The following is a 26,178-nucleotide window of genomic DNA, read 5'->3' as shown; positions in this document are numbered from 1 at the left end:
AAATATCAAAAATGTTTTGGAAGAAGAGGGTCTGCTAAGCTTCTGTGGGTGGCAAATAGTCCCACATGTCTCCTCTGTTTGCTTTTTGGGTGGCCATGAAGCAAGATGGAGAAATAGTAAGAAGAGATTATCAGGAGGAGAAAGAACAATGGGTTTAGTTGGGGACATGTTGAATATGAAGAGACTGAGAAGCACCTCAGAGAGTGTGTGAATGTTTCAGGTTTAAGATGATAAAAATGTGTAGAGAGCAAGGAAGCATGTAGGAAAAGACCTGATAAAGATCAAAGCAGGGACATCTGGGTGGCTCAGCGGTTGAGCATCTGCCTTTGGGTCAGGTCATGATCCCGGGGTCCTGGGGATCATGTCCCACATTGGGCTCCCTGCGAGGAGCCTGCTTCTCCCTCTGCCTATGTCTCTGCCTCTCTGTCTCTTGGAATGTAAATAAAATCTTTAAAAAAAAACGGGGGTGGGGGTGGGGAGCGGATGGCTGATGGTCAGCTACTGAAGCATTGGAATGCGTCCAGGGTACAGGCAAGTTAAGCCTTAGAAATAAAGGGAATGCAGCAGTGTGTCGGTATAGACCTACCTGGAGATCAAGTGGGGAATTTTGAGTCAAGAGTCAGAATAGCAGTGGTGGATAATGGACCGGACAGTTTCCTCCTTCATATTGGCCAGCTCACTTTTCTGAGGTTAGGTGATATCTTTGAAGTGAGTTTGTGTAAGATCTGTTCACATATTTATTTTTGTAACCTTTGAAAAGGAAGTAAACTGAAGATGATGTTTGCTTTTGAGTCTCCATGACCTCATCAAAAGAAGCTCTGCTGCTGAGCCTTGGCTTCTGATGAGCCAGGATGCTCACCATGTGCCTTTTCCCACTGGAGTGCCAGTGAGCTCATTCATCACCACATAAGTAAATCTGTTGACAAACCTATGAAGACCCTTGTTCATCCTCTTTGTATGGTAGCTAGGGGAAAGGATGCAACTCTTTTAAGTTTCCCTTGAGTATATTACACTCTCGAGTTTATTATACCTTTAGTTGTGGGACACATATTCTCAGGCCCGTGACCATGGAAGTTATTTTGGTTTCATTTCCACGTGAAGCAAGAGACCTCTTGTGAGCACACTTGCAGAGGCAGGTACGGACAGTATCACCATGAACACTGGGCTTCTATGCAACTCAAGCCCTCGTGAGAACCTTGCTCTGTGGGATGTTCTTGTTTCTCTGTCAAATTACCACCCTCTTAATACTTGCTGTGTTTTTATTATGACTCACCTGTACTACTGTGACTTTGTTTTTGCGTTTACTCTTGAGTTTAAGCTGTCGTTTCTTATGCCTTACTAATACAACCTCGTCTTGGCTAACTCAAGAGTGTGGACTATGAAAGTCACATTTTGCAGTACATATATATAGAGGGCTACTGAAATTCTGTGTTTTGGAAGATAATTCATTCACCTGACAGCTTGGGAGTGTGTGCTCTGTAAGTCGTACTGGGGACCCAGAGGAATTGTGGGATAAGTAAGACTTGGTGTTTACCCTCAGCTATGACCAGTCAGGTAGAGGAGGTGATGAGTTCATTCCTTATCACGTGTATCCTTAGGATACTTTAAAGAAAACTGTAGGATTTCAGAATAGGGTAAAATTATCAATACCAAAGTTTGCTGAAAAATTTTTGCTAGAATATAGATAATTCTATAAGATGATTGAAGTATACCCTTAAAATATAAGTACCAGTCTTGGTTTAGTGTTAATGCTTTCTGCTGTTTAATTTTTGCCATTGAGACTCTAGAAATACAGGGACGCCTGGGTGACTCAGTGGTTGAGCATCTGCGTTCCACTCAGGTCAGATCCCAGAGCCCTGGGATTGAGTCCCACATTGGGATCCCTGCAAGGAACCTGCTTCTTCCTCTGCATATGTCTCTGCCTCTCTGTCTCTCTCGTGGGGGGGAGGGAGTGGAAGGAAAAGTCTTATAAAAAAAAAAAGGACTCTAGAAATACAACTAAAAAGGATACATCTGGATTGAGGTAATTTTTAGGACTTAACTGATGTACTAGGAAGTAGAAATGAAGGGACAATTAGAGTTCAGAGTATAGAATGTAGAGATTGAAGACCAAGTCAATAAATAAAGGTAATTGGAAATACAGAGGAGGGCAGCTGGGCCCCAATCCATTGGTGTTCTGGCCGTCAGTGGGTCCAGACAGAGCCCAGGTCAATGGGCTCAATATCAATGTAAGGAAAGGAGAAACATGGTCTCAGCAAAGGAAATCTTATTTTACCTCTCTTGTATCTTGAAATTAACCAGTTAATTTGGATAGCTCATCAGGTTTCTGCTGCCCCCTTCCTAGTAGGCTTTTTTTTTTTTTTTTAAAGATTTGTTTATTTTTGAGAGAGTGAGAAAAGAGAGCGCAAATGTGTGAGAGCATGCAGGGGGGGCAGAAGGAGAGAGAATCTCAAGCAGTCTCCCTGCTGAGTGCAGACCCCTGCATGAAGCTGGATCCCAGGACCCTGAGATCATGACCTGAGCTGAAACCAAGAGTTGGATGCTTAACTGACTGAGCCACTCAGGCACTCCCACCCCTACTAGTAGGCTATTTTAAAAGTATAACTCTTTCAGTGAAAAGTGGGAAAGAAAAAAAAAATTACTCTTGATTTCATTAATGCCAAATACTTCTAAATTTCATAATAAATGATTCAATACCTTTTCTTTTTGCATTCTCTCCTGTATGTGTGCTTAAATATATTTAATGGAGACAAACAGTTCCCACTGTTTCAGAAATCCCACACCTAATAGGCACTTAATGAGTTGATTGAATTTTTTTTCATTTAAGAGGTGGAGTGCCAACTTTCCTAGATTCTTAAGTTCTTATTCTTTAATAACATGATTTTAAATGACCTTAAAATATTTCATCATTGAAATGCCATATATTTCTTCGACTTCTTTGAACGTCCAGTTGTTTCAGGTTTTTTTAAGATTTATTTTAAAGAGTGTGAATGAGCATAGTGAGAAGGGAAGACAGAGAATTTCAAACTGACTCCATGCTCAGCTCGGAGCCAGACGTATGGCTCGATCTCACGACTCTGAGATCACAACCTGAGCTGAAACCAAGAGTTAGACATAACTGACAGCGCCACCCAGGCGCCCCATTATTTTGTTTTTATAGTGCATGAAACAATTCCACACTGAAGAACTTTGTACATGAGTATAGAGCTGGTCAGATAAATTCCTTGGATACATTCCTTTAGATGGAATCAGAGGGTGTGAGCATTTTTAAGACTTTTGATACATGTTGCCAAATTGCCCTTCAGAAACAGCATACAAGTCGGTTCTCCTACTCTGAGTATATAAGTGTTTTCCAACACCCTTGCCAGTATTTTGACATTGCTAACACTCTTTTCAAATGTTTACTGTTTCAGAAAGTGCAAAACGGTATCTTATTTTAATTGTCATATGCTTGGCACTGAAGTCTTTATTGAGTAAATGTAGACTTGGTGATCAAAGTGCTGAGGTACAGAAGTGAATACAAGATAAAACCATGCCCTCTTTGAAGTTACATTCTGGTGGGAGAGACAGGTAATAAATACATAAGTAAAAGTATATAGGATGCTTGATAATCTAAAGTACTAAAAAGTGATAACTCTACACACTTTGGGTGCAAACAGTGGAAGGCCAATGTTTCCATCCACTGAGATAGGTATAGATGGTGGTGACACAGATATTGGGAGATGGGTAGCAAGAACCAAGCTATAGAGATACTAAATTGAGATGAATAACTTATAAGTGAAGATTTTGAGTAGAAAGTGAGATATACAAGTGTAGAGTGCATAGAAGTCTGATCTACAGGTATAAATTTGGGATTCATCAATATTTAGATGGTATTTAAAACTGCCAGACTGGATAAGACCACTAAGAGAATGCACAGAAGAGAGAACAGGTCAAGGATATCACTGGGGAACTCCTAAATTTTAAAGGATTAGGGAGATAAGGAGGAATCACAAAGGAGATCAAAAAGAAACAGCCAGGAGGGTAGGAGGGAGTCAGTTAAGAGTGTTGTTCTGGAAGCCAAGTAAAGAAAACCTTTCAAGGAGGAAGGAGGAATCAACTGCATCAGATGCTGAGAGAGGAACACTTGGTAGTTAAGGATGCCATTTGGTTCAAAACAGAGGTTGTGTGTTTAACAGAAAGTCTAGAGATGGTAGGTCTAGGTTTGGTGATTCAATAATGTCATCTTCCTGATGCAGCATGTCGTTTTGTCAGTGACTTCAGTTAAAATGTGGTCGCTACGAGTTCCAAGTGCTAAGTCCTCCTGCTACTATGTAAAAGGCTAAAGGTGAAGGACAACATCCTAGAGTTGAAGCTTACTCCCGGCATGTGTGCCTATCTCTATCGGGGAGGAAAAATCCTGTTCAGCACCTTACGTCTAACCCTGTGTCTTTAAGTCGTATTGGCACAGACCAAGATGCATGGTCACTCCAACTTGAAGAAAGATTGGGAATGCAAGAATTAGGGTTTTTAAATCTTTCTATAGTGTGTGAGCAATGGAAATGGGGGTGAGGGATGGCAGTTGGGGAGCCAGGAAAGATGCTAGACACAGTAAGGTTAAACACTTTTAAAAATTATATGGACTATTTTTATTTACTGTTTCATTAAGAGCTTTTGCTCGCTTACATTTGGAAGCATATGATTCTTTGTTTTGATATTGTTCATTGTCCTTTGTAATTTCCTTTTTTTGTGTATATGGTGACTTAAATTTTTCAATTTTTTTATATGGTCCAATATGTTTTCCTTTAGTTTTGCCTATGTTTTTATGCTGAACAAGACCTTCTCTATTGAAAGAGACTAATCTATATCGAGTTATTACAGCTAATTTGTATGGTTTTGTTCTAAACTTTTATTATAATCCTATTTTATTTTTTGTGGTGTGTGTGTGTGATAAGACTAGTGGCTAAATATTTAGGTCACTTAAGATGTTACAAGTATTGTTCTAAGCATTTTAAAAATAAAAATTATTTAACTTTTAAAAGAAGGCATAAAGTAAGTAACCTATAATCATGCCCATTATTTCATATGTGAAATAACAGCACAGAGAGGCTAGTTAACCTGCTCACAGCCGGTGTGTGCTGGAACTGGGTTTAAAACCTAGGCATTCTGGCTCTGGAAAGTTCACTTTTAATCACTACATCATACATGCTTCTCAAATTGTACTTTTTAAAAATTCAGTTGTCTTAAAACTACAAATAAATCTCTTATTTGAAAAACTCTCCCTTATCCTATTCTAAATTTTTATATTTCTGGGATTTATACAGCAGTTTATTAATCTGTCAATATAGTTTTGTGCCAACAACAGACTATTATTTTGTAACATCCTATAATAACTAATAATACAACCTCTTAATTTTTTTATTGTGATTAAATTTGTCACATAAAATTTACCATTCTAATCATTTTTAAGCTTGTAGTTCAGTGGTATAAAATAGATTCCCTCTGTTGTGCAAGAGTGACCATCATCCCATCTCCAGAACTTTTTCTTCCCCAACTGAACCTCTTTATGCATTAAAGACTAACTCCTCGTTCACCACCCCCTTAGTCTCTGGCAATCACCATTCTATGTCTCTGAATTTGACTACTCTAGGTGCCTCATATAAGAAGAATCGTGTGATATCTGTTCCTTGTGAGGGGCTTATTTCACTTAGTATAATGTCTTCAACTTTCATCCATATCCTAGTATGTGTCAGAATTTCTTTCCTTTTTAAAGGATGGAATAATATGTCATAGTACATATGTACCACATTTTGTTTATCCATTCCTCTGTCAGTGGACAACTTGGGTTGTCCATTGGAACAACTTGGTATATACCTAGAGGTGGAATTAGTGGATCATATGCTAGTATATTTTTCGTTTCATTTTTCAAATGGCCATACCATTTTCCACAGCAACTTCGCCATTTTACTCTCTAAGCAATTCACAGAATTCCAGCTTCTTCACACTGAGCATCTTTTCAAGTGTTGTTGGCCATTATATATATTTTCTTTGGAGAAAGGTCTATTCAAGTACTTTATCCAATTTTTTTTTTAAATCTGAGTTTTCTGTTCTTCAGCTGTCATCCCCTCATGTTTATATTCCAGAATTTTTAGCTATTCTTAGTTACTTTAAACTAATTTAAATGGTTTTCTAAAAATTTTCCCAAATCCCCCTTTAAAGTAATCACATGTATTTAGATTGGAATATGATTCAATTAATATATTAATTCAGGGAATAATTAACATGGATATTCACTTATTCAAATCTTTTATGTCCCTCATTTAAATAGTTTTCTGTCATAGCACTTTTTGATAAATTTATAGAAATAGTGTGTACATGTACATGTCTCTGTGTGCAAGGATTTTTATTGCTAAAGTAAAGGATCTTTTTTCCATTTGCTGCTACATTGAAAAGCTGTTTTACAGTATTGATTTTTATAAGCAACTTATCAGGTTTATTTATGTAGTTTTTAGACAATAACACTTACCATTGAAATTAAATTTTTCTAACATCTACATTAGTATTAATGAGAAAACATGGTCCTTTTGGGTTAAGTAAAAATGAACCTGCAGCCACAGTTTTGAACATAATTCATTTCTCCCATAACTTATTTTTTTTTATCCTTTTGGGTAGACTGATCTTAGCTTTATAATAATTCCCAGCTACTGTAGATAATTATCTAAAGGTCACTTTTTCTATAGACTTGTGCTAAAACTGCCCAAGTTATAATTATAGCTATAAACATATTCTCATCTTTTAGCTGTCTATTTGGCACTTTCTCTTCCTGACTAGTTAATGGCCCTACCTTATTGATACTTATTATATTTTATAAAATAACTTCTATTTAAACTATATATGTTAATGTGTAGTTTCTGTATTCTAGACTGGCCTTGGCAATTGTTGCCTTGTCCAGTGAAAATCTCCATGGCCTCCAGCGCTGGCAAGTGTGCTAGCCTCCCGAGCCCTTCTCTGATTTCAGACTTGAATTCAAACTCTTCCTGCTGGTCGGTTAAGCACACCACCACCCCTTGATCAAACCCCAGGGCAAATGCCAAGAAAACTGCAGTCCCCTGCCCTCTCAGTCTTCCCACCATATCCCACCCACAACAGTTAAGCGCTGAAGTTCTTAGCCTGGTATTTCATGCCATCCTAAACAGTAAACTGTCTACCTTTCCAATGTCATCATCTTCTTCCCCATGATACCTGCATACCTAGTATGCCACGTAAACCACAATCCTGTTAAAAAATTTTTAATGAGATACTACGTATTCTCTAGTATTCATAATTATTACTGAAAATATTTGGCAGTGATTTCTATAGAAAGATGTCGGGTGTTTCTAGCACACTATACATCTATGCTTTGGGATTACCTTACTTTCCAGTTACCTTACTATGCAGAGAAGTAAATGCTTCTATAGCATCACCCCCTTGTGAATCTGTTGTCCAGATTTTTATTAAGATCTGTATCTTCTAATAGAGATTATATAGCAGTTAAGGTTTCATTTTTTTTTCATTATTGTCAGTTCCTTGAAACTTCTTCAGAACACTTAAATTTAATCAAATGTGAAGAACAGGTCATTTGGCTTACTGCTGAATCATCTCGTGAAAAATATATTAAAGCTGAATTCTCCTGGTCTGGTTGAGAGTTCAGAGAGGAGAACTTGCTTTGACGGGTAGATACTTCTGTGGCCTGGAAAACTGCTCTTCTTACTTTGAAGGCATTTTGCAAGCTTCTGGGACCCACCTTCTTTCCCAGCCTTCCTGTCAAGAGCAGAGGAAGCCAGGCTGGAGCTGAGAGAGGACACTGTACACCTGTGAATGCCCTGGGAGCTTTCTCCTGGACAATGAATCCTTTAATAGAAGTGTCGAAACAAAGGAGTACCATTCAGGAGTTCCTTCTTTGGCTTTAATTTTGAGTCCTAGGAACACACCATTATGGCCTCATGAAGAACTTTCCAGTAGCAAAGGGACTGTTTTCATCATAACCATATAAAAGCCTCAATTAGGCCATTGATGTCTTTGTTGTGTTTTTCTTAGTAAAATTAATGGGAGTGAAGAATACTGATGCTTGCAGAAGCACAGGAATAAAAAAATGATTAGACTCTCCTTACTTTAATTGTTGATCCAATTTATCTTTTCTTGGTTTATCTGTTTTGAACATCATTTATCTGATTAAATATTTGACTCCACTGACTTTAATAATATCTATTAGTGTTTTAATGTTTTATGTTAGCTTTTATGATAAAATATGCTTATTATCAAAAGAAAATACACATGGAGTAATAAGCATATAAAGTGTGAAGGGAAAATTGCCTATTTCTGCCTCTTTCCTTCCTCTTTCCTCTGTGTGCCACTGTGCTGCATTTCATAACCGCCTCCTAAGATCCTGGCAAATCTTCTGGAATTTTTGGATATATAGGTAAGTGTGAGCTTAAAAAATAGGGTAATATTAATATCTTTTTTCCACTTAATAAATCATTTTATTAGATTTTTAGTTTTACAAGGCATCCCTTAATGATGTTTTGCTGTTAAATGCAGCACGTTTAATTGGATTTTCCAAGGTGGATGTCCAAGTACATTGCTTGTTGATGAAGCCATACTTTAAGCCCAATAGACTCTCTGTATTACTGTCTGAGGCTAAGTGCAAATGCTGTTCCTTCAGTGTTTCCCGTAGACAAAAGATGGTAATAATTACAGGGTCAAAACAAATCTGTTGTCTCTGTGGAAGATTATGCTAACAGCTTAAGTTTAAAAAAACCGCTGAGGCTAGTGATACCTCTGCAGGTAGGTCTTAAATCTTGATGGTTTACATCTAGGGTGGGTTACATGCTGTGAAGTGAAAGGGTAAATACTACCCCTCTGAACTGTAAGAGCAGTCCTATAAGGATTTCCTTGTTGAAGAATTTGGTGTGCAGGTGACTCAGTCTCTCAGCCCAGTATTGCCACATCTTTTAATATTAGTTATGGTATATATGTTTTACTGCTTCTTTAGATGAAGTCTAATTACAGGTACCTGAGGTCAACTTTGCTCTACAGTTAAACATTAGGACTGTTGGTAAAACAGTGAAATACCTTGGTCGTATCTCCACTGTGTTTACCATTGCACTAGGGGAGCCCCCTTCTAGAAAGAGAAGCTCAGGAGGCCTCCAGCCTAATGCTTCTTCTCTGCTGCTGAGTAGAGAGAACTCTGGGCTGGTGGTGGTAGGTTGCCTGCCTTCCTGGCATCACTGTCACTACTTCGGTGTCCGACCCGAGGAAGCCGTTTAACTACCCAAGTAGCTCTCTCCTCTGTGAGCTGGAAATAGTAATGGCAGTGCACTGTTAGGATTATTCTGAGGTTCAAAGGTGCTGAATCTGTGGTGATGGAGGCGTTGTTTAGTACCCTTACTGTCCTCTAGTCAGACTAATGGCCCAATGGGGAAGTCTTTTGCTACGACTACAAGTTGCTATTAAGTGGAGGGTGTGGATCTGGGTGGGAGGGACAATGAGCCATGTGAATGTGGTAGGGCAGGTCATGGCAATCACAGGCTGACGGGGTGACCTTGCTTCTGGTGCCTGGCTGTTTGTTACAGTCAGAAAGGATGCAGGTCTGTAGTAATTCTGAGGCACGCTGGGAAATGTCTGTAAACTCACGATGCTGTCAGAAACAATGCTATGAAACATCCTTTTCTGAAAGACAAGTTGAGTTCCCAAACTTGTTTGGCCTTAACTATACTGTTGCTGTAGCCCAGAGATTTTCATCTGTTACTTGCTGTATCTACCTTACTTACTATTTCCAGTGATGATGCAGACTCATCATATGTTTTTGCTCTCAAGGGGCCCTAATTTACTAAATGCATATTCTCAAAGATATGTTTCTGTATCTCCAAAAGCAAGTAAAACTGGTGGCTAGATATATATTTAAAAATCAAATGAATATTTGAATATCTGTTACTTGCTAATTATTATAAGGACTATAAAGGAAAATGTTTCCTTTTATCTAGTTAATAGACTGAAGAGTCTATTAGTATTAACAAAGGACAAATAAGCTTGTAAAAATTAAGTGTTTAATGCTTCATTGTAGATGACAGAAGGTATTATCAGAATTTACTCCTGGCCTTTGAAAAAAAATTAATAGCTATTACTATCATCTGTATAATTCTACATCTAGTTTTTTCTAACTTGATTGAAGTCTAACTGACAATTAAAATTGTAAGACATTTAAAGTGTACACTGTGGTGATTTGACATACATAACAGAATGACTTTAGTTATGGAGTTAATTAACCTATCCCTCACTTCATGTATTTCTCTTTTCTTTTCTTTTCTTTTTTTTTTTTGGTTGATGTCCTTTAAGTTCAACTCTTAACAAATTCCAATTATATAATACAGTGTTATCAGCTATAGTCACCATTTTACATTAGATCCTCAGACTATCTTCTTATAGCTGAAAGTTTGTCTCCTTCCACCAACTTCTCCCTATTTCCCAAACCTTGCTCTTGGCCTTAAAAAATTCATTCAGCGAATATTTATTAAGTCTTACCCCATACTAGACACTTTGCTAGGTCCTGAGAGACAGATGGAATTGGGTCTTTTTCCTGTTCTCAGGGATCTTAGAGAGTAGTCTGAGAGCCCTACTGAAACATGCTGTGGTGGAAGCAAGTGCTGGTGTGGTAAAGGAAGGTATGGCCCATGGCACATGTGGGAGGGTGACCTGGCAGGAGAGGTTTTACAAAGAAGTTAGGATTCTCAACAGTGTTTCTCATACTTATGTGTATTTGAATCACCAGATTTTGTTAAAATGGAGGTTGTGATTCAGTAGATCTGGAGTAGGGGCTACAAATGAGTGGCAAGGATTTAAAAGAGCTGTCAACTTTGTATTCATCAGGCAAGGGAGGGCACCAGATGGAGAAGAGGCTAGTTCATTCACAAAGATGGGCATAGCTGAAGAATAGAGTAAAAATAAAAAGGCCTGTGGAAATAAGGTGGTGTGTGTGCACGTGTAGGAATAGGAGCATGGCAAAGCATAATGGGGGAGAAGTTGATTGGAATCAATCCTAGGACTGCCATTTCCACCTTTAAAATTAAATGTTAAGGTTAAAAATAAGATTACCCTGTAGATAATGGGGAGCCACCAATTTTAGACTGGGTCATGACCTTTTTTTCATGTTCAGGAGATCAACATTATGGACTTAGAAAAAGTGGATGGACATAACTTTAGGAGTCTAATATAGTTGTTGAGGCAAAACATTAAGGGGGTGAATAAGGATTAGTAGGATTTGGATAGAGAGGAAGACGACCTCCTCGAAAAGAAATGATGTGCCTCATGAGATTAGAATAGTACTTCCTCGGGGATCCCTGGGTGGCTCAGTGGTTTAGCACCTGCCTTCAGCCCAGGGTGTGATCCTGGAGTACCGGGATTGAGTCCCACATCAGGCTCCCTGCATGGAGCTGGCTTCTCCCTCTGCCTGTGTCTCTGCCTGTCTCATGAATAAATAAATAAAATCTTAAAAAAAAAAATAGCACTTCCTGGTGTCAGCAAACTATATTGATCGGAGCAGAGCATATACCCCTGTAAAAGAATAGCATGTATAAAATTAGTAATGGGAACCCTCACTATAATGAAATTGGAGGTTTGGGCAGGGGGAGCCCTACCACCACTTTGTTGTCAGTAACAATACCTATGAGAAGACTAACTTGCAAGCAGATACTATCGTCTCTGCAGGAGGAAGCCCTCCACCCCCACCCCACAAACAACCCAGCCAGTGAAAAGCCTTTATACATCCAGCTCCCAACTTACTCCAGCAGACTTTTTATCTATGACAGCCTTCCCAACTTCCCATTGCCCTCTCCTATGTTCGAGGGACCTGCATATGGCTTTGCCATGGCTTGCTGATCTTGAGTTGCAATTCTCTATTACCAAATAAACTCTTCTTTTGCTAATAAAATAACTGGCCATTTGATTTTTATAGTTATTAAGCACAAGGATATGGCTGGAGATATGTAGAACTTCAATGTGTGTGACTTTAAATGCTGGATCTAAGGAGTTGAAGCTCCTTCTCTATTAAGATGAAATTTTTATGAGCATAATCACTGAACTTCTACAAAGCAATGAGCATCACTTCCCAGAAATACTGCTTCACTCACTTATGAGGCCATTAGGAATATATGACACCATCTTTTTCATCTAAGTTTTTTCAGCTCTTCATATTTTTCAGTGGCATAATACTATTTAGTATTGAGAATCTTCATGTTAGATCATATGGGGATGTGAGGAAGAAAGGATGATTCCAGGGTTTTGAGGCTGGGAAAAAGGAAAAATGGATTTATAATTAGCAGAAATAGGGAGAAAGGCATCTAAGTGTTGAAATTGAAACATTCAGCAAGGAATTTAAAATATGAGTGGCATTAGTATCCAGAAAGGATAAAGCTGCAGGTGAGAATTTGGGCTGCATCCATATGGACAAGGGTTAGAGTAAAATAAATGAAGATTCTGTGAGAGATAGGAAAGAAGAAAGTTGTAAAGGTTGAATTTGGGAAATGCCCATAATCAGGTAGCAGGTGTGAGCATCAGGATTGTGTGGTTTCAAATATGCCAGAGAATATGAAGCATACATATTTCATTGCCAGGTGGAAATGCTTCTGCAAGAAATTTTTTTTTTTTGCTATTTTTTAAATAGGAGTTCGATTTGCCAACATAGTATAAAACCCAGTGCTCATCCCGTCAAGTGCCCCCCTCAGTGCCCGTCACTCAGTCACCCCCACCCCCCGCCCACCTCCCCTTCCACTACCCCTGTTCGTTTCCCAGAGTTAGGAGTCTCTCATGTTCTGTCTTCCTCTCTAATTTTTCCCACTCATTTTCTCTCCTTTCCCCTTTATTCCCTTTCACTATTTCTTATATTCCCTGTATGAATGAGACCATATAATCTTTGTCCTTCTCTGATTGACTTATTTCACTCAGCATAATACCCTCCAGTTCCATCCATGTCAAAGCAAATGGTGGGTATTTGTCGTTTCTAATGGCTGAGTAATATTCCATTGTATACATAGACCACAGCTTCTTTATCCACTCATCTTTCGATGGACACCGAGGCTCCTTCCACAGTTTGGCCATTGTGGACATTGCTGCTAGAAACATCGGGGTGCAGGTGTCCCGGCGTTTCACTGCATCTGTATCTTTGGGGTAAATCCCCAGCAGTGCAATTGCTGGGTCGCAGGGCAGTTCTATTTTTAACTCTTTGAGGAACCTCCACACAGTTTTCCAGAGTGGCTGCACCAGTTCACATTCCCACCAGCAGTGCAAGAGGGTTCCCCTTTCTCCACATCCTCTCCAACATTTGTTGTTTCTTGCTTTGTTAATTTTCCCCATTCTCACTGGTGTGATTATTTCCACAATAATACAAATCTTATTGTGGTTTTGATTTGTGTTTCCCTGATGGCAAGTGATGCGGAGCATTTTCTCATGTGCATGTTGGCCATGTCTATATGTCTTCTTGTGAGGTTTCTATTCCTGTCTTTTGTCCATCTCATGATCAGATTGTTTCTTGGGTATTGAGTTTAATAAGTACTTTATAGATCTTCGATACCAGCCCTTTATCTGATCTGTCATTTGCAAATATCTTCTCCCATTCTGTAGGTTGTCTTTTAGTTTTGTTGACTGTTTCTTTTGCTGTGCAGGAGCTTTTTATCTGATGAAGTCCCAATAGCTGCCAGAAATTTTGTTGTTGTTGTTGTTGTTATTGTTTTAAGATTTTATTTATTTATTCATGAGAGAAACACAGGGGCAGAGACAGGCAGAGGGAGAAGCAGGCTCCATACAGAGAGCCTGATGTGGGACTCAATCCTGAGGCTCCAGGATCACGCCCTGGGCTAAACTGCTGGGCCACCAGGGCTGCACAGGCTGCAAGAAATTTTGAATGAAAACCATTTTAAGTGTGACAAATAAAGTCAAGATGAAAGGGGAATGAAAAAAAATAGTACAGCACCACCTGGTGGTAGGCAATAGGTAACTTTTTTAATGAATTTTTTTCCTCAAATTTTTCTTTCTGTTTGGGTTTTTAAATTGTCATCTATTTATACAGTAGCCTAGTGTGTGAATGGACTAGTTTGTTTACTTTTTAATCAACAGTATGAGCAGAAGTCATAGCTTTGATTTTAACTTTGCCAGAAGCTCCTGTGTCACATGGCTCTTTTGATCGATTGCTCTGTCCCACAAAACTGAGTTAATTACTCCAGGTTACAGGGTTACATCTACCCTTCACATGTCCTGATGGTCTCCTCATCGCCTCTGCTCTTCTGCCTCTAAATCAAAACTAAAAAACCACGTCTGTGTGAAGATTTCATGATTCTGAGTATTCATTTTGTGTTTTGACTCAGTAGTTAGCACAGGAGATTAAGTTTATAAGCCTAAAGCTTTCAAAATGAAATTTTTTTTTTTTAACCTCAAGGAAAGCCTATGAGGAATTCTGTTTTCTGTGTATAAAATGATTGATTTAATTGAGCTATGTTTTTCCTGTTCGGTATTAGTATCTATTTGCTCATTTCCTCTTTAAAATTTCCTCACCAAACAACTAACAGATTTATTAACTTGAGCAGTTGTGGACTGTCAGTGTACAGGCACCACGACAGATGCTGTGAGGGATATGGGATATCAAAGAACTGGTCCATATCTAAAAGGTAGTTGAAGAGGATCATCACGTGAGTAACTAGAATACCGGATAAAACAGGATTATTGGGAGTGAGGTTGGAGAGGAGGGCAATTCGCTCTGCTTTAAGGAGGCATCAGTTTGTTTCTGGTGGAAGAACAAGGACAAAGCGGTCATAGTTCTTGAACCTTCTGGGTGTGGAGCGCTGTTACAGGGTTGCCATACATTCATTCTTTCTTTCTTTTCTTTCTTTTCTTTTCTTTCTTTTCTGTCTTCTCTTCTCTTCTCTTCTCTTCTCTTCTCTTCTCTTCTCTTCTCTTCTCTTTTCTCTTCTCTTTTCTCTTCTCTTTTCTCTTCTCTCTTCTCTTCTCTTCTCTTCTCTTCTCTTCTCTTCTCTTCTCTTCTCTTCTCTTCTCTTCTCTTCTCTTCTCTTCTCCTTTTCTTTCTTTTCTTTTCTTTTCTTTTCTTCTCCTATAACTTCTACCACTGCCCTGACTATATACATGAGGTGAGCAAGGGAGGCTCAGAGAGGTTGTCGATGGTCCAGGGGGGCCCTCAGCCAGCGCGTGAGAGAAACAAGAATGTGAGCGTGTGGAGGACGAGGCATCCAACTCATGGCTGAGTTCCTGAGCACGTTTCCGAGAGGCAGCAGTAGCTTGTCTCACAGGATAGTGAGGAGCCGTGTCCTGGAACTTGGGGAATATTAAAATGGGTCACTTAAAATTTTAAAAAGGTGACTGTCCGCTTATCATTTCACCTTTAAAGTTGTGGCATAACCTAAGAAAGGTTTGCGTGGAACCAGCAACGCTCTGTGACTTTGCCGAGGCCGCTCGCACGCGTGTTACCTTAAGGTTACTTCCCCTTGCAGCTTTCCCCGGGTGCGGCGTGAATTTTAAAAGCAAACCGGCGAAGCGGGCCGCCCAGTGTGCTCCCGGGGAGCCGGTGGCCGAGGGACGTGGCCCTTGGCTGCAGTCCCCGGTGCCCTGCCCGGCGCCTCCCAGGGACAGCCCGGTTGACTTGGCCACCGTTCCAGTTCTGTGTCTGACTCTCCGAAGGCGGTTGTAAAATGCTTTTGTCCCTTCCTTTTTGTCTCCTGACAAAGGAGTTTACCCTACACCCACAGAGCCTGTCTAGCGGCGATGTGTCCCCGTTGCAGATGAAGCATTGAAATCAATGAGTCTTTCTGAGTGTGATTTGCTAGCTGGTTTGATCTGTTCTGTGTAGCGCCTTGGAGCTTACAGACCCCCCCCCCCCCCCTAATTCACTAAGAGCAAGCATGAGGGTAGGGGAGTGAACATGGCTGCAGTTTTTCCTGCTTAAGATCGCTTTGATCTTTTTAAATGACTGTACCAGGAGGATTTCGCAGTTGTACAGAGACGGATATTTCTTCAAAAATATTTATCAATTCTACACTCACCCCACCGGCTGGCTCAGAGAGGCACTATGATGCTACCTTGTTGACACTGCTGGTCCTCGGATCCTACAGCCTTTGTATAGTTCCTTTGTTAGCCACGCTTACTGGGAAGAGAAGTAGGTCGCCGATTTCTGGTTTGATTCTTTTCTTTGTAAGCATGCTTGCATTTTATTCAATAAATGGATTTAGCATCTCTTGATTGTTATTTTTTTTTTTTTTATGACTTGTGATTTGTTGATGGCCATAATTGTGGGGCGTATTTAAATTTAAGTTGTGAATGGTTCTAATAGAGTCGATCTTATTCTAGATTTTTCTGTGTTTTTAGACTGTTAATATAATTCAGTGGTGTTGTCGATGTGCTGGGCACATGGAATTACCTTATTATTAAAGAGTCTTTGGCCTCATTTCTGATTAAATAACCAGTAGTTTTACGTGTGTTGCTTACAGTTGTGTGAGTATAGAAAAATATTTTTCTAGAATTCAAACCTCACATCTTTGATGATTTTACTCATTATAAGCAAAGATTTTAAAGATGTGTACCTTTTAAAGATCACCTTAAAACATGAAAAAATCATTTTGAATGGTCTTTTTTCTATTTCTGATAATGATGGGTCATGTGAGGAAATAATCTCTTGATCAGTTTTTTGGTACATATTGGGTTAAACATTTAAACCCCTTTCAAGAATGTATTCTTGCTTTGCTGCTCATTTCTTTGTGATGCGATACTGCTAGTGGCATCATTTAAGAACTTCTGAGATTGCACAGTGCTGTTGTAAAATGAGCAGCTGGTTCTTGGTACTTTGGAATCCTTTAGAAATTACCGAGTTATAAAACAAAAGACTAAATATATAAGAATAAATTTCTCTTTGGAGGTTTTAGCAGGTTCTTTCTGTGTATTCTTCTATGCATAGAACATTTAAAATTTAATGGTTTTCTTTTGGATATTAGCCTGAAATATTGCACAGTAGTTTCTATGTCAAATGTGCTCATGGATAGAGTTTAGACATTGATAAGCTCTCCGAGATTCAACTAAAGTCCAATTATTAAGATCATTGGCTAAAAATACATATTGTAGGTTTGGGGCTATTGTATAATTGTAGAAGCAGTCTTTAGCAAATGTGTAATTTTGCCCGCTTTGTGAACGTGAAATCCAAAGGCTTCCTTCTTCAACGCTGGCAAAAAACAAAAACAAAAACACTTATTTTTGAGAGACAGTTGATGGTGAGGGGGGAATTGCAAGAGATGCACACCAAAGCTGCTTGTACTCTTGGAATTGAGGCAAATAGAAGCATAGCTAAAGAAATGGAGTATTCTTTTACCTTCACCAGCCCTGGCTTAGCAGGTGTGCTATATAGAAAAGGGCGTTCACCTCAGACTCATCCTAGTTTTTCTGCTCACCCCTGGGAAGTTGAATTATCTTCCACTATCCTTAGCCTCGGGATCCTCACCTGATGAACGGGAGGGCAGTACTACATCATCTTAAAAATCCTTGCAGCAACAAATATTTCTGACCACTTCGATTTTCTTTACTACAATAAGACGGTGTCTGGTAGTATGGAAGGTGGGTGTTTGATTTGTTGGAGTGATCAAGCTGATAGAAGGGTTCTTCTTATTTACCCACAGTCTGATGGCAAGTGAGTATTGTCTCACCTGCCAACACAGGTCAGTTGGTCAGAAGTACCTGGAGTAGATCATTGAAAAGTTTATGTTTGACTAGGGATGTCTGCCATAGGTGCGGAAGGGGTGAGAGGCAGTGGATGTACTCTGGCCCTGTATTACATGCTTGATACTATGCCCATCCAAATGGACTACTTAAAAAGAAAATGCTATTATCTAGACCGGCATTAATTTTTTTTTCATTTTTGCAGTGTTTTTCTGGGGTGCAAATGAGACATTCTTGTTACTACACAGTTGAGTAACTTTGCTTTTAGAATTTGAAAGTGTAGATTTCAGTAGCGACTTGGTTTCAAGCCAGGTGGGCAGATGATCTGGCACAGTGGGTAGCATTACACAGATTGACAAAAAAAAAATTCAAGAAATAACAGAATGTTGGCTCTGTGTATAAACATAACTCAACGAACAAAACAAAAGCTAATGTTAACCAGATGCTAGAATGTACTATGAAATGTTAGTTTGCAAATAAGTCTGGTACAATGAGAAGCCCTTCTGTAATAAGAAAATAATTTCTTTTGCCTAGACTTCTCTGAGAATTTCTTTGTGTTCTCTTCAGATTCCATCATCTCCCTTACTCTTTTATTTTGTTTGAATCACATTTCGACCATGGGGAGATGAAACTAAGGATTCCAGAGAATCTATTATTTTGCCGTAATTGAGGCTGCTAGGACCAAAGCTCACAACAGAACAGGGGCAATTCTAAATTGTTATCACAGGTGCTGGGGCCTGGGTGACCACACGTGGGATATCATGTATTGATTCTACAGACAAACCGTCACCGAGGGGTGGTGGCCCGTGTAGCACTGTGTTGAGAATTCTGAGGATGCATGTGGCTTCAGTGGGACTATAATAGAAAACCTACAGTTCTTCCTTCCCATATAAGGAAAAGCCAGTCCTTCCTAATGTGTGTCTCCTTGACTTTCACACTGCTACCCCACTCACAACACTCTGGTCACAAGATGTGTGGCAGTTTTTACCACCACAAGCAAGTCATTAGACACCAGCTGGGTGGTCTGCTATCCTGACACCGTCTACCAGAGATGGCATCTGATTCCACAAGTTAAGGGCTCACCCCCTTCAGATGCCAGTCAGAAGTCCAGGTGACAACATGGACTTCTCACAAACCAGCTGTAGATGGAAGATTCCAATGACTCCTATCTGGGTATGATAAATTTGCTAGAGCGGCTTACAAAACTGAAGTACACATTTATTTACGTTTACCAACGTATTATAAAAGGATATAACAAGAGGATACAAATGAACATCAGAATGGAAATGATGCTAGGGGAAGGTATGCAGGTAGGGTGAAGAGTGTCCATCCCTCCACAGGTGTGCTACTCTCCCAGCACCTGCGCATGTCCACCAGCTCAGAAGCTCTCTGAACCCTATAGTTGGGGATTTTTCTGAAGGCTTCCATAAAAGGGCATGATTGATCATTAAATTCATTTTTAGCCCTTTTCCCTTCTAAAAAAAACGAAGAGCCGGACCGAAAATTCTAAGATTCTAATCATGGCTTGATCTTTCCAGTGACCAGCCTCTGTCCAGAAACCTACACAGAGTCACCTCATTAGACAAAAGCTACTCCTGTCACCAAAGAAATTACAAGGATTTCAGGAAATGTGTGTTAGGAATTAGGGGTAGAGGCCTGATATATATTTTCTATTATCTCATAGGTACTGACTACCATATTTGTTTATGAGGGCCCTGTGAGAGCATATGTACCATTTCCAAACTTGATTTTCAGACCCACTCATTATACATAGATGAAGGGATTCATAACTAGGCAGTGGCCAAGTCAGGGCCAGAACTGAAATATCATAGATCCCATTCCATTGATTGAAATTATGAGTTATGTTGGAACTTTTGCCACTAGAGTTTATCATTTGGATATAATAGCTCTGGACAAGGGGAAATTTAGATACCATCAGGATATCCAACCAGCTGTCATGTTAGGAACTGAAAGAGAAGGCAGGAGAAATATTTTCAGCATATTATGCCTCATAGAGAAATAACATTTTTCAAGTAGGGATTACTAGAAAGCAACGCACAAACAAAGAGTATTTAGGGAATTAAACGATGTGTAATTGTTGGTCATCAAAGTGTGTGCAGCTCAGTATAATATGTCCCCACCGTTAGTGAACTGGGAAAGACTGAAGGTGGGAAGTATGTGCCGTAGATGATCAGAAAGAGTATGTTAGTACGTGTGTGTGTATGTGTGTATGTGATTGTACCTAGTCAAACTCAGAAATTTTATCCTTGTGTATGGATTTTGACCCATGTTATGAAATTGATAGATCTGTTGTTGGGTCTAATATTCATGCTGAGCCTGAAGAGTGGCAGTTTGTTTCTGGGACAACACCTCCTGTCTCTGTGTGTGGCAGAGTCCAGGGATAGGAGTATTGTGCCTCTTGAGAAATTTGTGCTTTAGTAAAAATCATTTTAGTTTGTTCTTTGGAAACTGAGGTCTTTGTTTTTAAAGCTGAGAAATGAAAAGTATGAATGAATTTGGGAATCATACAATTTTTTATTAGGTCTATAAATTAAACTCAAACTTTTCAAAATCTGAAGAAGTGACTTATGATGTCGCTTATTATGATCATCAGTGCAGCTGATGAATTAAAAAAAACATTCCAAGAGGGGATCCCTGGGTGGCTCAGTGGTTTAGCACCTGCCTTCGGCTTAGGGCATGATCTTGGAGACCCGGGGTTGAGTCCCACGTCAGGCTCCCTGCATTGAACCTGCTTCTCCCCCTGCCTGTGTCTCTGCCTCTCTCGCCCTCTCTCTGTGTATCTCATGAAGAAATAAAATCTTTAAAAAAAAAAAAAAAAACAAGTTTCAAGAAAAGAAAGACAAAATCCGGATTGTTATAATACATGGTTAAGACCTTAACATGATTTACTTCTTTTTGGAATTTTGATTTAGCAAAAGCTAAATGCTATTGAAACCCAATATCCATTTTATATGAAAACCTTAAGATAGGTTTTTGATGAAATTTTGCTTCTGTTAAGACTGTGAAGTCCTATCCCATCCATCCTTTAAAAAGTATGTTGAATTTTATAGTAGTTGTATCTTCACTATTATCATTTATATTAGCTCCCTGTAATTTTAAGCTTGAGAAAAACCAAGTCTTTGGGTTCTGGAGAAAGAGAACTGGAAAGCAAAATAGGAAGTTGACAGATCTCTCAGTAGGAGGGAAGACTCTGTTGATATGACCTAATATTGGAAAGGTTACATGGTCACAGGAAGAAGGGACAGATGGTTCATTGTAGAGTGACTTGATGTCTTTACAGTTTAATTGTGGCATCTATAAACACTATTGTAGGAGTTAGGATGGTATAACCTAGCGAAAATTTCTGCTTTCAAATTTACAACAGTTATAAATAAAGTAGAATCTTACCCTTTTCTAATGTGAGATGAAGAATAGAATCAAGGTTGGTGATAAATGTATGATTATGTGTTGAATATTAGAATAGAACTGGATGCTTAGAACTAAGATTTGAACACCATTGAAAATGATGATAAAAAATCCAATCTGGGTTGGTGGCAGGGAGCTTAATCTTGAGAACCAGGTAGTGAATGAGTGCACCTGTAGATTTCCCCTCTGGCCCAGTGAGTCTATAGGTATATGAAAATGCCAGTGGTTTGTATGATTAGTAACAGAACATGGATAAAAAGATCAACTTTTATAGGAGAAGGGGACCAGAAAACTTTCCCCAAGTATTTTGGTTTGGATTTTTTTTTTCTTGGCTATGGAGAAGTGCTGGGTTTATGCTTGAGCATTGTGTAACATGGTGATCCCTTAGGAAAAACAAAACGGTAATGTTAAAAATCCTTATAGAAGCTAAACTTCTGGACAGTGTACTTTTTCAAAGATGACTTAGTTATAGAGAATGGTGAGTTTAGAATGGCGTTTTAAGGAAAGACTAATTTTTTAGTTGTTCCCACATTATTAACACAGTTGGCTGCCTGTGTTTATTATGTTAGATTATTGGCACATCTGCCTTGTCTTCTTGAAGATAGATGCTCTTCCTACCTGTACCTCGGGCATGCTTATTACATGGCATGGATGGCCATATAATTTATCTTCCAACTTTTATTGGGGATGAAAGCTCAACTGGACAACATATACTTCAAACTTGGATTATGCCAGGATGTATGGTTGCTTTGGTTGTAGCATTTACCTTGCATCCCTGAGGACAGGAGCTACATATTATCAATCATTACATTTCCAAGGTGCAGTAATGACTGGCACATTGTAGATGCTTAGAGAACACTTGTTGATTCATGGAGGAAGGAATACATCTTGGAAAGTTGATGCTCTATTTATCTATAAATAAAGTGCACTTCTCTGTTTTGTTGCAGCTGGTAATGCCGCTGTCATCAAGTACGAAGAAAAACCTCCCAAACCAGCATTTCAGAATGGTTCCTCGGGATCCTTATATTTAAAGCCTTTGGTATCCAGAGCTCATGCACACTTACTAAAAACTCCTCCGAAAGGTATGTTCCTCATTGCAGTGAAAAAAGGGAAGACAAGACTCTTTTAAGTCCTTACCTTGTAGAGAGTTAAATTTTGACAGCTAGGTTCGTGGTATATTGAACAGTTATTTACAGAGTCTCTCTGAAAAAAGACACGATACATTTTTACAGCAAAGGAACTCTTCTTCTGAGAGTGGGTAGGTTTTGTAGTTAAAACTTGACATATATAAATTAAGAGATAGAACACAAGTATAAGGTAAAAATAAATGAGACTTCCAGAATTAAATTATTCTAAGCTAGTGCTCTTGAACAGTGAGATAGAAATGCATAATTTACTTCCCACCTTTGGTCCAAGCCATGTTTTTTTTTTTTTTTTTTTTTTCTGTTCTTTCCCTTGGTGTAGTACTCGGTAACTGCCGTGGCTATGAAGGACTTTCAGGTTTATAAAATATGTGGTATATACTTAATGTGCAGCTTTATCACCAAATCTCAAGTGCATCTGAAGCCCATTAGAAGTTGGATTCATGCTTAGGGAATTGAAAGACTGCTTAACTGAAAGAATTATGGATGACAAACTTGAGCTCTGATATGTGACCCATATTATAGGTAATGGTTCATTAGTTTTTTTTTTAGAAAAGTATTTTATTTATGCTACTTAGTAGATCTCAGCTACTGTAGTTACTCTAGGATATGTATGTCTTATCAGTAACAGGAAAAATATCTTCCAGTATTCCAATTTTAACAGGACAAAATTGCTTAGTTATAGAGTAAGAAACAATTAATGATTTTGGGGAGGAGGAGTTTAAAATATGTACGTACCCTACCCTGATATCTAGGTTAAGACCTATCTAATGAATTTTCTTGATTTCTCTTAGTCATAAAAACAAAGGAAAAACAGATTGCAAATATTTTCTTAATAGACAATTTCAATGAGAAAACAGTTTGATGAAAACAATGCAGTGGTTTGTGTAAGTGAGCTGACAGGGAGGCAAGAGAAGTATTCCAGCCTGGAACAGAGAACATCTTGTCAAATATGACTGAAGAATATCTGCCTCGATGACACCATGTACAAGAAGTAATTAGACTTTTATATATCTCAGTTTTACCTTATGTTCAAGGGAAATACAAGTCAGCAGGTTATGATCCTGAGTTGTAGTTAAGGACCCCCTCTTTTTTTAGCCTGTACGAATTAGCCTTTTGATTTGGCAATTCCTCTACTTTTAACAATGACTGAATGTGTCAGTACCCACAGTGGTACACACTCGCTCACTTTAATGTCCAGGAAAACAGAGAAGCAGACAGAGTCCTCTTTCATTCCATCAACCACAGATAGCTGTTGCATTCCTTCCACTTTTCTCAGGGTGCAGCGTGTACACTCTGCTCTTTTTATTGTGTGGCGTATCACAAAAGCTGCTTCCTTTTTGATGGCTATGACCTACTCTGTTTTCCAATTCCATAAGTTCCTGGACTATTTCTGACTTTTACTGTGGCACATAACACTGAGAGGAACAAACATCTCTTGAGTGTAAGCATTCCTCCTTTCTGATTCTAGTTAGTTCTGATGGGATATCTCTGAAAGAGGAATTACTGGTTAAACTGTATGAATCTTTTTGAAATTGTTAATATGTTACTCAGCACTTTTCCAGAAAGGTTTAATCTCTCACGGCAGTGTGAGAGTGTCCATTGCTATTCATCCTTCTCCACGTGTGTGAATCTATGTAAAGAATCCTATGATAACTTGAGGTTAATCACCTAGTAATACATATCCGTGCTTTCTCTTTTCTACACCATTGAAGAGAAAATAGGCATAAATACTGGCAAAAAGATTCTTCAGTGTACCAGCAGGTTATTATCTGTGCATGGTCTTAAATACGTTTCTAGTACATCAGATGACCCATTGCTGGGAAGACATTCTTCCTGGAATCACATCAGTATGTGAATCTACAGGTTTTATTGACAATAATAAAGTCCTAATATTTACACAAACACCAGTAACTAAAAAGAGATGTCATACTTTGATGCTAAATAACTTCAGAGAATTGGGACTTTGATTCCACTGACAACTTTATGGAATAGAGTTGCTTGTCTTGCTATTGAATTTGAAAGCTTTTATATAATCACAAAGATTTTACTTGACTGAGAATGAATGATTTTTATTTATAATGGCCACATATTTTTTTTTAGAAGATTGATGATTGAGAAAAAGAAATGCTAGGGGAGGGGCTGGGGGAGGGGGGTAGAGAGAATCTCAACAGGCTCCTAAGCATGGAGCCTGACACGGGAACTCTGAGATCATAACCTGATCTGAAACCAAGAGTCAAAAAAGAAAAAAAAAAAAAGAAACCAAGAGTCAGACACTTAACCAACTGAGCCACCCAGGTGCCCCTTGATGGCCACATATTTAAGAGATTCACATATTTAAGAGATTATGGTCTCTGTAAAATTCTATAGATAGAATGTGGCAGCTATTCTAACAATCTACAGATTACTCGTTACATAATTTTACATAATTTCCAGATTATGCTCTGGAAATGACAATTTCTGGTCAAGTAGAAGCATTCCTAGTTTTCTTCTAGTGACGTATCTTTGTAGCCCTGTATGTATTACCACCACCACTTGTATTTTTTGCCATATTTGTTAATGTATAATTAACAAAATTGTAATACTTATGGTGGTTTGATAGACATACACATTGCAAAAGGATCCCCTAGTTATGTTTCATATTGTGTCAATTTGGAGAAAAAGTTTCAGTATTTTTTCCTTCATAGCTGAATAGCAGGTGAATTGGATTTAATGGCTGGCAGTTTTAGAAATCACACACTAGTCGCTGTCTTTCATAAATACCCTGCTTTTTTGCTCTGTCAGCAGTGGGATAGCATAAACTGTGTAATATGTGTGTAAATTCAGTACGGTTAACATTTGTACTCCAGCTGTTCTTGACTGAAAAAATACTTTAGTTTTCATATCATATTTAATTTGTGACAGTGAATTCATATCACCCTTAAACTAACATCCTGATGTTATTTGGAATATCATTTTATACCTAGAGTGTACTTGATAAAGTTGGTTGTATTTCAGTGGTATTTCTCATCTGGAACCTAAAATGTAGACAGTGGATTGTTTTTGAAAATACTTTCTTTGTTTTGAAAATATTTTTGTTTTGTCTTTTGTGTAGAAAATATTTTTTTAGAAAATATTTTTAAATGGCTAATTTTTGTGTGATATTTTACTTAAAATGTGTATTTTACATTTTTTTTTTTATTTTTTAGGTCCCGCAAGAAAAAACCTATTTACAGCTTTTAATGTGGGTAAGTGACAACTTTAAATATGGAAGGAGAAAAAAGAATCTTTTTGTAAAGTCATGTTATTGTTGCAAGTATTTAGGTGTATTTACAGTGATGATTTTCACTATTTTTGCTTAAAAATTGAAAGAATTTCAGGCTTGTGGCATGAATTTAACTGCTGATGACTTGGACCAGAATAGTTTAAAATTTGGTCAACATGATTAACAGCTATTGGATGCAAAAGGACATTTTATTAATAACAGATAATTTTAGATTTTTAAAATTATTTTTAAAAATGTGATCTAAAGTGGAGAATATACTTTTTCACAATAAATGCTCTTTTAAAATTGTATAGTCTTCCATTGCTAAACCTTAGCATCAGGTTTTAACACCTTTTAACAGTTCACCTTAACATTTTTCTGTTCTTTTTTATACTTCTGAACAAACTTGCATCTGTCCTTAAAACAGCTTCACCCATTTGAAGCACTACTGGGAATCTAAAAGTTTTGTCTCTTGAAAAGCCTTAAAAACTCATAAAATGTCTTTACTACAGTTCCTGTATTTGATCGAGGCTAACCAGGTCCCCATATACTACTGCATTCTCTAATTTATTATTTATTCATAAGACAGTTATGTGGTTTCTAAATGCATTGAAGGTTAGAACAACAATTTAAAAGGGAGAAAGGTTT

At 38.4% G+C, this 26,178-nt stretch overlaps 1 protein-coding gene across 5 annotated transcripts in view; it reads left to right on the top strand.

The window, feature by feature from the left end:
• The window catches only part of MTUS1 (microtubule associated scaffold protein 1), a 165,616-nt gene that overhangs the window by 68,257 nt on the left and 71,181 nt on the right, over positions 1 to 26,178 (top strand). For 4 of the 5 annotated variants that reach the window (XM_049094939.1, XM_025469116.3, XM_049094940.1 and 1 more), the window contains exons 4-5: positions 22,092 to 22,226; positions 25,475 to 25,513. In XM_049094939.1, the coding sequence (XP_048950896.1) occupies positions 22,092 to 22,226; positions 25,475 to 25,513 (174 nt within the window). Of the gene's footprint in view, positions 1 to 15,966; positions 16,172 to 22,091; positions 22,227 to 25,474; positions 25,514 to 26,178 lie in introns of those variants that run through there. The other variant, XM_025469391.3, reaches the window with a different exon arrangement.

This window comes from Canis lupus, chromosome 16 (genome assembly GCF_003254725.2).
Source record: "Canis lupus dingo isolate Sandy chromosome 16, ASM325472v2, whole genome shotgun sequence".
In the NCBI taxonomy this organism is placed as follows: Eukaryota; Metazoa; Chordata; class Mammalia; order Carnivora; family Canidae; genus Canis; species Canis lupus.
The sequence above is the reverse complement of the archived record's forward strand: the minus strand, read 5'-3'. Positions and strand labels throughout refer to the sequence as shown.